This window comes from Hermetia illucens, chromosome 1 (assembly GCF_905115235.1).
Source record: "Hermetia illucens chromosome 1, iHerIll2.2.curated.20191125, whole genome shotgun sequence".
In the NCBI taxonomy this organism is placed as follows: domain Eukaryota; kingdom Metazoa; phylum Arthropoda; class Insecta; order Diptera; family Stratiomyidae; genus Hermetia; species Hermetia illucens.
In genome coordinates, this window is record NC_051849.1 from 48,194,219 (window position 1) to 48,208,690 (window position 14,472).

The 14,472-nt window shown below is 41.6% G+C and overlaps 2 protein-coding genes across 3 annotated transcripts; one reads left to right on the forward strand and one right to left on the reverse strand.

The window, feature by feature from the left end:
- Positions 1-310: 310 nt before the first annotated feature.
- LOC119654262 (coatomer subunit alpha) lies at positions 311-12,859 on the reverse strand. Of its 2 annotated transcripts, none has more exons than XM_038059539.1 (9): positions 12,674-12,859; positions 12,447-12,594; positions 7,861-8,128; positions 6,520-6,966; positions 5,948-6,459; positions 1,630-2,800; positions 1,162-1,568; positions 950-1,103; positions 311-890 (listed from the first exon to the last, which is right to left on the reverse strand). In XM_038059539.1, exons 1-9 carry the CDS (start codon positions 12,751-12,753, stop codon positions 403-405), a joined length of 3,675 nt encoding a protein of 1,224 aa, XP_037915467.1. In that variant the 5' UTR covers positions 12,754-12,859; the 3' UTR covers positions 311-402. The 2 variants fall into 2 exon arrangements, with proteins under 2 accessions (XP_037915467.1, XP_037915458.1); XM_038059530.1 differs by having other exon boundaries at positions 7,834-8,128.
- A 401-nt stretch (positions 12,860-13,260) lies between these two features.
- Positions 13,261-14,160, forward strand: LOC119657937 (60S ribosomal protein L23). Its single transcript, XM_038065130.1, has 4 exons — positions 13,261-13,366; positions 13,499-13,582; positions 13,654-13,781; positions 13,925-14,160. The coding sequence occupies exons 1-4, from the start codon at positions 13,354-13,356 to the stop codon at positions 14,120-14,122; spliced, it is 423 nt and encodes a 140-aa protein (XP_037921058.1). The 5' UTR covers positions 13,261-13,353; the 3' UTR covers positions 14,123-14,160.
- The last annotated feature ends 312 nt before the right edge of the window (positions 14,161-14,472 follow it).

The window sequence follows — 14,472 nt, forward strand, 5'->3', positions numbered from 1 at the left end:
TCGCGGATTTCATCGTCGTAGCTGTTTTCGGTTGTGATTTTTGTAGTTTTGATACGACCTTTTAGTGGTAGCCAAAAGCTTGATTGCCACCACAGATAAAGACAAAGCTGTGAATTAGTCTTTATCAATTTTTGCAAGCGTTTCACAATGTTTTAGTCGTACGCTGGCAAAGTAATACTCTCATGTTTGGACTGTTGCCGAATCATTCAAACGGGCCGTACATCACTGACTCTATATTTTGATTTAGGCTAACCTCATCACCACCTGAAACGTCCACTGCTTCCCATAAAAAATAATAAAACAAAACAAATCCAATATAATACAGCATAACTTTATTTTAATTGTTTATATTATCCATACACATTAAAAAAGAAACGAATAGAAAGATTAAACAAGGTTTGTCTACCGGAATTGTGAAATCGAAATTCGCAACCCAAGAACATCTTTTCCAATTTCGCTTACTTCACAAACCGTGCACAATGCACCCTTATACTGAGGATCGAACGATGCGCCGCAGAACGCACAATTCTCCTCTGGTTTGCCACGGAATATTGGTTTATAGCTAATTCCACAAATATTAAACGGATTATATTCTTCATAATTCAGTTGATGTTCATCCACCGGATTGACTTCGCAAGCTTGTAGAATCTTTCGAACTTGCTGAGCAACATCAGGACGTGGACCCAACTCGAGAAGTCGTCGCGCAAACGAGGCTGCCGTTTTGTAGTTTTTCAGTTTAAAGAACATATTCAGAGCAGTCCTCAATGTAAGTATTTGATGGACAGGTTGCAATTTGCAATGTGTGAAGTAGGCAGCCATTTCACAAAGGCGTTTCTGCTCCTCCAGGGTGTTCTTTGGAAGACCTTTGCGTGTCGTTTCCATTTTAAGACCTTGTAACAGATGCGGCATTTTAATTGATTGAATTTTTTTTCTAGTGAAAAACCCTTACCTATAATATATTCCCTACAAATTTGTAACAGCTGTTTCGCTTCGGCAATATCTTGCTTCGATTCGACTATCAACAAGGGAATGCTTATGAGAATGGCTTGCAATTTTTCAATAGCTTCTGAAAACTTTCCTCCTGTGGTGAGTTGGTAGCAAACCTGTTAAAAAATTTCATTTTTAAGTATTTATTCGTACAAAGTAAGTTGAAAATTTTACCTGTAGCCTTTGAACCAAATCATTTAATTTGATTCCAACAGCAGGACGCGCATTCTTCGGATTAGTTTCTTTGTGGTTCCTCTGAGGATATCCATGTAGTGGGGGCAAGTTGGGAAGGGCGGTGAAAGATGTACGTGAGCCAGTGTATAATGTCATAAATAGTGCTTTGTATGGTTTGAAATTGACGACACCGATTTGCTCGTTGAGTAGTTTAAATGCTGTTTCAAATGATCCGGCCTTTATATGATCTGCAACCAGTGGAGAGAAATTCGCCCATTGTTGTGCAGGAGACACGCCTCTATTAGGCACAACATAATATCCATCGCCGCTAATATTCGTTGCTTTCATCTTTGAGACCAGCTCTTCGGGTAATTCCAGTTCGTCGACATCCCAACCTGGTCCATCATCTAACATAAGGTGCAAGGTAATAAGAATAATAAATAAGGATAGTTTCGAATCAACTCTTACTCTCTCCTCCTTCTGTATCCAGTGCATCCTTCATCTCATCGTCATCGTCCTCATTATCCATCAATAGGTCAGCATCTTCTCCCCATGCATTCTCTGAGACTTCAACGCCAGGATCCTTAACTTCCAGAGCTTTCGTGGCACTTGCGGCTCCTCTCGTGAGCATAGCGCCCTCGAAGAAACCTTTTGAAACTGTCAATAACGGCCAGTTGCTTTCTGCTTGTTGAATCGGTGGAGGTGGTTTCAGCAATTTTGCATTGGGATTGAGTTTCGGCAATTCTTTTCCGTCTTGTGTGATGGTCTCCTTCAACTGCGCAGCTTCTTCTTTGAAACCATGCGTGGCAGCCGTCAAGTATGCCAACGATAACTGACCACAATTCTTCAAAATACTGATTCTCTCCTGAATATCTCCAAGCAAAAGAGCGCCTTGATATTGTGCAGACACATCCTTACGAATTTCTGCAATTTTATTCATTTTCTTCAGTTTCTCAAGATTTCCTGTAATCAAGTAGAGGAAGGACAGTTTATCGAAATTCTTTGTGCGTTGGTAGGCCATTTCGACAACTTGATGATTGCCTTGAAGCAGAGCTGCTTGACCTAAACGGTCCCAGCAGGCTTTGTCATCCAATGCCTTTGCAGCTTCTAGAGCTATCTCAATATTCCCGCACTCCAAAGCCAACCCAAATCTGGTTTTTTCGTCCTTCACAAAGTGTAAGGCTACTTCTGGATAGCCCTTCTGCTGCAAATAGGCAATGATACTTTGTCCTACCAGCCTTGCATTGCGCACCATGTATAATACTTCTTCATACTTTCTATTGATCAAGGCTAATTTGAATTTATATTCGGTGGTGTCGATGTTTAATACGCGAACACGACATTCACGATCTAAGCAGAATACTTGATTGCCTTTGACACGAGTTAGGTAAATTGGAAGATCCAAAGTACGAATGATACCGTGGTCTCCATTTGTAATGGCATATTTTATGTGATTGCTTGTGGTGTAAATGAAAACTCCGGAATCATCCCATGCACCGGATTTAACTCGAGTGTTCTCTTGTATGGTGCATAAATATTTCAATCTTCTATCGCAGATAGTAACGGAGTGCTTGCAAAGTAGTGCAACCAATGACATATCACTAGACCATACAGCGTAGCGGCATTTAGCTAATTTTATCTGAAAAGAAATTGAAGTTACATTGCAATCTTCCTCTTAGAAACAATGCAGAGCTTTTAAAAATAAATTCAATCATTCCAGAATGGATATCATTGAGGATGTGTATGCAACCATTAAGGATGGTAATTGAAGGGTAATTAAGCAAGGTAGATAGGGGACATTTCTCATCGCTTTGGAGTATATAATCCGTAAGATGCTAGTGGAACCACTTAGATCCCGTACAAATCATCCCAAATAGTGACATATACTGATATACATGGCACAAGAGAGAGAACGAAGAAGCGAAGGAAGTTGGTGTACAAATAAACAAGACCAAAATAATAACATAACTCAAAAGAAATACGCCAATCATACAAACGACTAACGACAAGAGTTGGGTAGGATTGACAACCCTACACGGAAAACCGATGTTACGAAGCCACGGAAGGAGCCTCGGACAGGATGGATTTTACAATGACGAACCCGGCAACGACAACGGATTAACGATTTGCGCAGTTTCTGATGGAACGTGCGCTCCCTGTACAGACCGAATGCTGCTGAGCAGCTAGCCGATACCTTGTCCCAATATAAGGCTGATGTAACAGCGTTGCAAGAGATGCGATGGACAGGGACTGGTTTCCTGGAAAAGAGTCGCTACACCATATATTATAGCGGCCATCCGGTAAAACATGTGCTCGGAGTAGGTTTCTTAGTCAGCCAACAAATGTTATCGGCTTTGAAAATATAAGCGAAAGGCTATGCACTCTGCGTTTGCGAGGCAAGTTTAGAAATATAAACCTCATAAACGTTCACGCCTCCATAGAGGAGACTGCAGAGTCGGAGAAGGATTTCTTTTACGAGGCAGTTGAGCGGACTCTCGAAGCCTGTCCCAAGTATCATATCAAAATTATACTTGGAGATTTCAACAGTCAAGTAGGGACGGAGCCCGTATTCAGGCGATACGTCGACTCCGATAGCTTACATAGGGATACCATTGATAATGGACTGCGGATTATTCAGTTAACAGTATCGCACGAAGTTGGAAGTACTTGTTTTGCGCGGAAAGCGGTCCACAAACATATCTGGGCCTCTCCAGACGGGACCATTTGCAACCAAATTGACCACGTGCTGATTGAATGCCGTCATCTCTTAGCTTTGATGAATGTCAGAACATATAGGTGGCCAATATAGACTCGAAACACTATCTCGTTGGCGTAGTGCTCCGAACTCGAATTACGACATCACCTACAAACCCCTCTGACAACCAAATGAGAGCGAATATCGAAGCCATTCACAACACAGCCCTCCGCGACACCTATAAGGGCGAAATGGATGCCGCAATAACCGCACACTCAACAGAGATCCTCGAGATGAAGCATCAACAAATGATCTTCACAGCCACCTGAAGAACGTTATCATTGATACGGCCACAAAGATATTTGGCCCCAGCCGCAAGAAAAATCGGAACGGCTGGTTTGACGATGAATGTAAGCTAGCTACGAAACGGAAGGATGTCGAATACCGAGTAATGTAGCATTCTGAAAGAACGCAGGGACGCACAGACTTATCACGAACTCCGTCGAGCGGAGAAGCGACTGCACAGACGGAAAAAGGAAGCCTGGGAGAACCATCAAGTCTGTGAACTAGAGAAGTACAGGGAGCAACCGCACCATTCGCGGAAGTTTTACCAACAAGTCAGCAGGATGAAGCCTTATACACCTCGATGCTCATCCTGCCGAGACAAAGAGGGAAATCTGATTTCCGACAGAATGGACATATTGGAGAGATGGGTTGAGTATTTTGATGAACTGCTCAACAACTTTTGGTTGTCGGTGAGTTGGAGGTCCCGCCAACTGAAGACGACGGCCAAATGCTGCCACCACAAAGCATAGAAGAAACACTCCGTGCAATTCAACGGCTTAAAAGCCATAAGTCGCCAGGAGCCGATGGAATTACAGCCGAGTTGGTTAAATATGGAGGCGACCAATTACACCAAGTGGTTTATCAACTGATGCTCAAAGCATGGGACAGCGAATGAATGCCTGACGACTGGTAACGCGGCATTATCTGTCTCATATGACAGCATAGACAGGGTAAAACTGTACACGGCCATGGGAGAATTCGGTATCCCAACAAAATTGATAAGACTGACTAGGCTGATCCTGACCAATGTGCGAGGCCAGCTAAAAGCAGTAGGATCACTCTCGAGGTCATTCAACATCAACAACGGTCTAAGACAAGGGGATGCCCTATCATGCGTCCTCTTCAACCTGGCCCCGAAGAAAGTGGTTCACGATGCCGGTGTAAATGCGAGAGGCACCTTCCTTTTCAAGTCCACCCAACTACTGGCTTACACTGCCAATATCGACATTATGGGAAAAACAACCCGAAATGTACAGTTAACCTTCATCCAGATCGAGCTGGCGGCGCGAGATTTTGGGCTGCACATTAACGAAGGCAAGACGAAGTACATGGTGGCAACGTCAGCGCCAAAACCAAAAGAACGAATAACATCAAATCGCACTGGTCAAACGAAAACAATGAAGATAGGAAACTACAACTTTGAGATCGTTGAAAATTTCTCCTATCTAGGATCGAAAATCACAAGCGATAATAGTTATGACGATGAAATCCACGCACGGTTGTTGGCTGCCAACAGAGCCTATTTCAGCTTATAAAAACTGAGGATGATCCAGCCCGGAAAGTCTATAAGGGCAATATCTATGGTAGAAAAAAAAGACGAATCAGACCCTGCCTGAGATGGAGCGATGACGTAGGTCAGGACGCCAAACAGCTTTTAGGGATATCAAATTGGTGGACCTCGACGCAAAACCGGGAGGTCTGGAGTTCCTTATTAAGGCAGGCCTAGATGCCGGTTGTTGCGCCGTTGATGATGATGAAATATCTTTCGGCCCATTTGTGAAAGCAAAATATTCTTCACAGAAACCATTAAATCTCAACAGTAGCCTGTCATTTAAGAATTTCGCTTATTTTTAATTCTAGAGAACAATCAGCAATTATTTTTTTCTTTAACTGGTTTGTTATTTCCGCCGAGATCACATTTAAAATTAACATTTTTAAATTTTAAGTTTCGCCTAACATATTTGCTTCTCAGAAAATTACTGAAAGAAAATTATATTGCAAAGTTACAAGAAAATAAAAACTTACACTGCCAACTGCCACTAGTCGCTGAACTTCATAGAGCGTCACAAATTCTGGGTCACGAATCAACAACATTCCCGTACCAGCGTAGAAAATTTCCTCACAAAATGTAGGAATTTTTTTGGTTACTTCATTTTTGAAATTCTTTATGACCAATTGATTGTTCCTATCCAGAACAGCGAATCGATTTCGTGCAACCCAAATAGCAGATATACCCGAAGACCTTTTACTGTCACCGGATTCGGACTGACTTTCAGCGTCTTTTGGTATCGTGCACAAATCATACGTGCTGTTTTCCAAGTTGCTGGTTCTGGTGCACAAAAGCACTGCATTCAAGGCCGGGTTATAGGACATACTATGGACTGGAGATTTGCTCCCTGCGCGCAACTGCATTACAACGTTGTCTTTAGTTGTTGTGAAGTCCAATTTTCGCAAGAATTTGTCTTTGACATAGTAGAGAATATTTCCGTGGACAGCATATGCAGGACGTTCACGTTCCAGTTTGAAAACAACCATACCTGAAATCAAAATATCGAGTCATATCGACTCCTACCAAATCTAATTTTTATGTTTCCCACCTGCATCATGTCCAGCAGCGAAGAGATTCAAAGTAGGGTGAGCAGCCAAAATCCAGAATCGTTCGCTGTCACGTCTGAATGTGTAAAGGCATTGGCGTTTTGTCATATCCCAAACTCGAATACTCTTATCTTCGCTGTTCGAAAGAATTAAATCTTGTCGTGGATGGAATAGAACACACGAAACATTGTTGTAATGACCGCGACAGGTATCTACTTCCCAAGCTTTATATTCGTTCATGCGCCACAGTTTAATTTGACGATCATCAGCGCCAGAAACAATCAATGGCAGAGTTGGATGAAAACTGGCCCAATTCACACCGCGATCATGACCCTCCAGTACGTGTTTAACTACAGCGTCAGCCTGTCCAAACAAATCGGTTGCTCCTGGATTCTTCAAATGATCATCTAATCCTCCTGGTCCGGGAGCTACGTTCTTCTTTCGTAATCCTGTAGCATAGTGTAATTGCATTGTAATATTGAAAAAAAGAAACATATATGAATAATATACTGTGGAAAACCAAATCAGAACCCATGGGCAGACTTATTTAGTTTACATACTAAAATTACAAATGGTGAAAACTAGAAATTGTGGCACATGTCCATCATGCTTTTGGGGTTTTTGTAAGCCAATCCAGAGAGTTTAGCAAATAATGTCCACTTTTTAGCAGAATGTTCTAGCATTACGATAGTATTAGTATATTGATGTTCGAACAGCTAAAGAAATGTTGAAAATTTGTATATTTATTAAGATTTTGTTCCTCGCACTCGAATATGCATTATCATTAGCCTTTATATTTATTTTAAATGTGATAAATTACTAGACATACTTCGTCAGTAAAATAAATATTACTTTACGTTGTTTATTTACACCAGTCATTGAATTGAATCTTTTAGCCGCGCAAGCCTTGTGTAATTTACCATTACTTTAAGTAGGCGTGGGTTAATGAATTTTGATGGTAGATAAATCTTCAAGTTTATGTATGTTTATGCCAAAACTGTAGAGAATGAATATGCCAACATGTCAACTTTACACAAAGCCGCGCAACACTCAACAAAGCAAATATAAAGGCGTAACATTGGCAAACGAGTGATACAAAATGATTACAAACAAAGTCACCAAAATGAAGTGTTAAGTCAGTTGTCAATTACAATTACTTACAATAGCCAGATCCAAACTATATTTAATGGTTAAAATTTTGATATTTAAAAATATTTACAACTATATCGCAAGTAAAAGTATTTTTTGTTTGTTTTGGAATTGAAATGAAAACCCACATTGCCCACAATTTTTATTACGTTCCAATTTGGTCCTACCTTTCATTCCATCTCGGTTCGCTATACCTGAGATGTCCCATACTCGAACAGTTTGATCTAGCGAAGCTGAAACGATTTGATCCTCAGTTGGATGGAACATTGCACACATAACATAGTGATTGTGTCCAGTCAAGACTGAAATGCAAGTTCTTGATTGCCAATTCCAAATACGAATTGTCTGATCATCAGATGCACTCAAGATCCATGGATATTCGTGATGAAAGACGGTCGTTCGCACGTAATCAAGATGGGCCAGAAGAGTGAAGATACAACGTCTTTGTTTGTAATTCCATACCTAGTTAGAGAAAATTAAAAAAATATGTTTAATTCGGTGTTTTTTTACTTTAATGGTGTTTTATTTTATATAAATGTAATGCAGAGATTTTGGATGTGGAATTCTGTTGCCGCGCGTATGGCCGGTTTTAAGTTTACTACACAGGAAGGTTGGAAACTTACCTGCAAACCAGGTTTGGAAAATGGCAAATTAAGATTTGAGCGATAGAACTCCGCCATGTTATTTACATAGCTTGCTGGTCCCAAGCCCAGATGAAGGAGGAGGGTTTGATGCAACGTACTTTGTACTATTTTTAGTAAAACAAAAATAAAATGCTTAAATCAAGGAAAGAGATCAATAAATTATAGTTGGAGTTATTCCACACGTTGGAAACACCGCATAATTTCACTCTAATATGTCGAGGCAAGCGGGCAAGCGTTCTTGAGGCATGGCCGGCGTCATGACGTAAGTTAGTCCGAGCAAAACAAATATCCTAAATGTTGGCACTCTAACTGGAAAGGCCGAGGAACTCGCAAAATCCTTCGGAAAAGGCGCATTAATATCTGCGCTCTGCAATAAACCCGACGATCTGCTGCGACATTGAACGCAAACGCGATGGATATAACTTCTCTATTTTGGTAGCCCACACAAATTTCGTGACAATCGGTTCAGCCGTTTCCGAGTAAATCGGGTGTTGCAAACAGATAAGGTTTTGTTTCACACAAACGGACAGTTTCTTTTATTTTGGAGTACGACTGAGAAAGCATGGCGAGCAAGAACAAAAATAAGTCTAGCGAATAAGAGTTTTTACAGATTTTCAGATTTTTCGGTTGGATAGGTTCTGAGCCTGAGACCTGTTACACTTTTCGGGGCATACATTTTGAGCCCTCAGTCCCATATGTTTCACCTAATATCAGAAATAAAATGACTCGTACTCCTACGTCTGATAGCTCGGATGTATTCAAGCATTTAAATGTACACTACTTTGAATTAAGTGTTGCGAGTAAACTTTAATGTGTTAGGATAATTGGATTTGGGAGAAGTTAGCTCTTGTTCAGAAAGTGGCTCCCGAGAATAAGCAATAGTCGATTTAGTCTTGTTGTTAATTATTGTGAGTGGGATTTAATTTTCAAAAATATTGCACTTTGCATCTTTCTTACGTGAAAGAAAGGACATGAGAGAAGAATTTCATTATCGACATCTAGTTGGGTTCTTTGGCGGAGAAATCTGTGGAATGCATACTTCCCATTTATTGGAAAGCTTCTATTTAGTGTCTATGACGCAGTCAGCCAAAAAAGAAAGTACGGTATCTCTCACTTTAGGAGAAACTGGAAATCGACCCGTAAGCAGAAAAGCAAGTTTCGGCAGAAAGAAACTCCAGCAACTAAAAAGGTAGTAACTAGCTAAATTCAGCCTGTCAGAACCCCCTTCTTCACCCTTACCGGGGAGAGCATGATTTTTGACTTGAGAATACATTCAAATTCTTCGCTGCTTATCATAAAAGGCGATTAGAATGGATAGAAATTTGTGGGCGTGCAAAACCTGCAAATTTTGAAATTTTACTGCTACCAAAACGCCAGGAGTGACTCGACCCTTTGTTATCGAAAATGGATGATGATTGATGATGATTCGACAACGGTATCGAGGGTCCTCAGAACAGCCGCTTTCTCCCAGTCGAGCGGGAATTCGAACAATATAAGCTGGATATTCTGATCTTAATCGAAGTAATATGGTGGGACCCTTGAGAATACTTCTCTTCCTCCTCCGACATTAATGGCAATATTCTTCTGTATCTTCAAAACGAAGTGGTAGCAGATTAGAACCGGGTGTTTGGATTGTTTCTGACGCTACTGCAATACCTGGGGCTCGGTTTGTGACAGATTGTTGACTGCAAGATTCCGGCCCAGGGTCCATCAAAACTGTATAGTACTACGCACAAACGGAGACTTCCGATATAGTGGAAAAAATTGCTTTCTACACGGAACTATACGCAGTTCAGGAAAGGCTTTGTGATCATGACGGATGATCTGAATGCCAAGGTGGGCTTTGACAACACCTTGTTTGGACATGTGATGGGCTTGGATGGGTCTTGGCGAGCGTAAAGATAATGATAGAAGATTTGTGGATTTTTGAAACGTCCAACACCTTATTATTTTGAAATTTCCATGGAGAATAAACCTAATTACGCCTAATTACAAAAAAAAATCGACGAAATAGCAGGGAAGGAACGCAGTGCAGCAGACCGGAGATAGCCCACTGCAAAGCGAACTGGATAAAGAGCAGAAAAGGGAAGACGTGCCTGAAGGAGATTTTATCCAAGTAATTTCCAGGGTCGAAAAAAAGAGGGCAAGGAAGGACAAAATGAAATAACCGGCTACGACGCCACATACCAGATTGTCCAAAGACAAGGAGGCCACAAACCAAAAGTCAGAAACAGAAAAGACGAGGAAATGAAAATGGACTAGACCATCGGCTCTGCTCATTAAGCCGACAAGAGGCAAGAAATTTGTAGAAATCCGCTACAGGATGAAACCCGAGGACAACGGAGTAAGTGTCGTTCGAAGACGACTAGCAAGAGTACGTTCTGCAAAGCGGTCAAGTGATTACTGGGGGAGAAAGCTCTCGTTTCCAGTATAGAGACCATGTCCTCTCTAGAAATCCAAGATCTTGAGTACTTCACAGTAAAGGTCGAAATGGAGGAGGCCATAAAACGTGAATTTTCAGAATTAATCAATGCCCGGATAGGTATCACCTCTGTAAATGCAGAGAAGAATAGGGTGGGCAAGCCTTCTATGTACTGGTGGACGGCAAAAATTGCCGGCCTATGGAGAGAGTGTTATAAACTCTGCCGTTTGGCACAACCTGGTCAACGAGGTGAATGAGGACCCGTGAGGACTTGGCTATAAACTTGTTACCTGGAAAATCGAGGCTCTGCGGAAGCCCCACATACTAATTACCGACCAAATGGGCTGCATTGTACGGGCATTATTCCTCAGACATCCTGTTCGGGTTGATGTCAATAATGCGGAAAGCGTCGAAGATTGCGGATGGCGCCAGCTTTAATAGTATCCCGGCGGAAGCTTACAAAGTGGTGTTCCGCCAACGGGCAGACTTGCTACTGGGGGCGTTCAAAGCTTGCTTGAAGGGGGCATTTTTCCTTGTCCCTGGAAGGCAGCGGGACTCGCCTGATCAGCAAGCGAAAAGGCGATCTTGATGTTGGACCGGACCAAATGGACGAAATCGTTAGTCCCTATTTTTAAATGCTTGGGTGCCATGCCCCAAACGAGGGATCCGTGGACCAAAAAACGTGAGAGTAAGTTGCTCTCCATTTGGTCTGGTCCAACATCAAGTGGATGTGGATTTAGGATTTAGGATCACTATCCTAAACAATAATTTAACTTTAGCCTAGCTTAGGCTCAAACTATTGCCGGCTTCACTTGGATATAAGAGAGGTGAGGCAGCGTCTGATGAGTTGCCTCTGCCCTGAAGGAAACCGCTAGTCCCTATTTTTAAACACTCTGTCTGTTAGGTCTGTTACGAAAAGGGTTCAAAATGGAAAAGCAGGTATTATGCTAAGTTGTACGAAATCTATAATGATACAATTGTATCCATTCTAGTCAAACTTTGGAAGGTGTAGGTATGGAGCGCATGGACAACGCAGGAATTCCCAAACACAAGCTGAAGGGTGCAGCTCGAGACTTACGAACAAAAGCCACGAAAAAGTTACAATGACTCGATATATGACTACAGCAGGATTTCGCAATAGAAGGACGCGATTATCGAAACTTTAGGAAGCAATATATTCTGGAGGTCAAGGCTCAATTTGGGCCGTCACGCCATTCAAGATGATAAATGTCATTAATTTGAAGTCCTTAGTTTATAGAAAAACTGATAGGAAAGTCTGTCCGCCAAGACCGGGAACGTTTATTGAATAGGCGTTTGTCATATATCATGCCTTGGACGTTCCTTTCATGGCGGTTACAAACTTTGGAATTCAGGTCCTCGTAGAAGCAGATATTTCCCCTGTATCCGGCAGCCACCATATTCTTCGACAATTCATATCGGTCGTCTCTATTTGCAGTTAGTGTAGATACACTTTCTAGTGTCGTTCACAACATATCCGGAAGAAAAGGCGTAAAGTTGTAATTGTATAGCTCAACTTCCACAATAGATAACATCAAAGCAGTTCGATTCTTATCTCCTAAACGCGTACATAATGCCACCAAATGACATTAATTAATGAGGAAGCCGCAAGAATCGCAGAGAACCAACATAAAAGATTGTTTTCCACCCAAATTCAGCCGCCACACTTATATTGCACATCAGCCACCAGACTCACCTTAATTTTGAAGTCGTCACCACCGGACACGAAAAGTGGTTGTTGGCAATGAAAGCAAACACTTCGCACGGGTCCATCGTGTTCATCAAATTTCTCGAGCAGCGTGTGCATTCGATAGTCCCATAGTTGGATAACTCCACTGTGCAAACTACGAAAACAAGAATACACTTTATGAGAAAAAATCAATCCAACAAGCCGCCGCACTAGGGCAGGTTGGCGATCAGCACCTTGCCAGGATCCACGGTCTCTTCGGGTGAAATGAAAGACCCTTGACGCGGGCCGACTTTGTTTCGAAGTTAGTTAACATGTTGGTTTGCTCAATTGTCGAAAAATTATTGAAACTCCCACCGAATTCCTTCACAATAAATTAACTTCACCGACACCCGACACGTCACTTACAAATGACACTGTTTGCCGGCTACCAACTTTACGGTGCGAATCGGACTTGACATGAAACCGATTAGATTGTTGTTTTCCAATTGGTTAAATTTTAGTTGTTTGGAAATAATTCGAAAAATTGATTTATTCTCCTTTTTCAACAAAACAATGTTTATATTTCACAACTATTCTTCAAATTTTCTTCCACTGTTGTAGAATTAATTAGAAGTAGGTGAAAAAATTTAACAAAACACTCAAAAAAATTGTAATATTTTTCTCACAAAAACAAGGTGAAAATACCTTTCAATTATTATTTTATTAATATCTTTTAATTACGGATAATCCTAATGATAAATTTCGCTTCATATCGTACTAATCTTCAATTTTTGTTCAAGTCAAATCCTCTATACTTCATCCAGGTTCACTGGTAGTGTACACCCACCCTATCATCAGCAAATCCATTGAACTAGCGTCGAGTACTATATCTCTTTCTTTCCCACTTCCTTTTTGTCTGTGAAAAGTCAACAAAATGTCTAAGAGAGGTAATTTCGTTTTAAAATCACTAAAAATCTCGGTTATTGTGCGTTTTTTAGTGTCATCGTGTTAGCACAATTGCCGATGACGATCAATATATCAAGAAAACGAAGAAATATTTAAGATGTTTTGATTTTTAGGACGAGGAGGTACCGCCGGAGGTAAATTCCGCATCTCGCTTGGTCTCCCAGTCGGAGCTGTCATCAATTGCGCCGACAACACAGGTCAGTATTTTGCTCAGTAGTAGGAATAAAACAGTTTGCCGAATTGGAAATAACGAAATGTATGCTTGCAGGAGCCAAGAACTTGTACGTCATTGCCGTCCATGGAATCCGTGGTCGCCTCAACAGACTTCCCGCCGCAGGCGCCGGAGACATGTTTGTGGCCACAGTGAAGAAGGGCAAACCAGAACTTCGTAAGAAGGTAAGGCAAATCCTGCCTATGACTACGTTAAAACCCCCAAAAGTAGACAAGTTGGATTCACCAAAACAAAGGTGCTTTCCACCCAATGTTTACATTGGGGGGTCAGTGTTGGGACCTGGATCTAATGAGTGAACTCCTTTCAGGTAATGCCAGCCGTGGTGATTCGGCAGAGAAAACCGTTTAGGAGGCGTGACGGCGTTTTTATATATTTTGAGGACAATGCGGGGGTGATAGTGAACAACAAAGGAGAAATGAAAGGCTCTGCTATCACCGGCCCCGTCGCGAAGGAATGTGCTGACTTGTGGCCGCGTATTGCGTCCAATGCCAGTTCAATTGCTTGAAGTCTTATCTAATAATAAAACCATTCTATAAAAACGGATCTTGGTGTTTTACATGCTGGTGGTTTGTGGAAAGGAATAGGAGTTCTGCGACGTAACATGCCATTGCCTTGCCGTCTTTCAAGTTCCCAAGGTTTGTAATAGCCACGAAATGTGTGACGATGAACTTCAAATGGTCAGTAATATTGGTGAAAGTTACCGGCGTTTCCAAGGGGTAGATTTTGTTATTAATTCGTTGAGAAATGAGCTATTGAACTTAATTTTGGAGCGAAGGGGCTGCTGCCTAACCCAGGTAAGTATCAGTGCCCGCTCCGAGGAGCCCAGGACTGCAGTTATGAGAGCAAGAGGCAGAG

Coding starts and splice junctions, on each gene's coding strand:
- LOC119654262 (XM_038059530.1), bottom strand. CDS start 12,753: ATGTTAACTAACTTCGAAACAAAGTCGGCCCGCGTCAAGGGTCTTTCA. Junction 12,595..12,673: donor AGACCGTGGATCCTGGCAAG/GTGCTGATCGCC, acceptor TTGTTTTCGTAG/TTTGCACAGTGGAGTTATCC. Junction 1,104..1,161: donor ATTTGGTTCAAAGGCTACAG/GTAAAATTTTCA, acceptor ATTTTTTAACAG/GTTTGCTACCAACTCACCAC.
- LOC119657937 (XM_038065130.1), top strand. Junction 13,583..13,653: donor CAATTGCGCCGACAACACAG/GTCAGTATTTTG, acceptor GTATGCTTGCAG/GAGCCAAGAACTTGTACGTC. Junction 13,782..13,924: donor AACCAGAACTTCGTAAGAAG/GTAAGGCAAATC, acceptor AACTCCTTTCAG/GTAATGCCAGCCGTGGTGAT.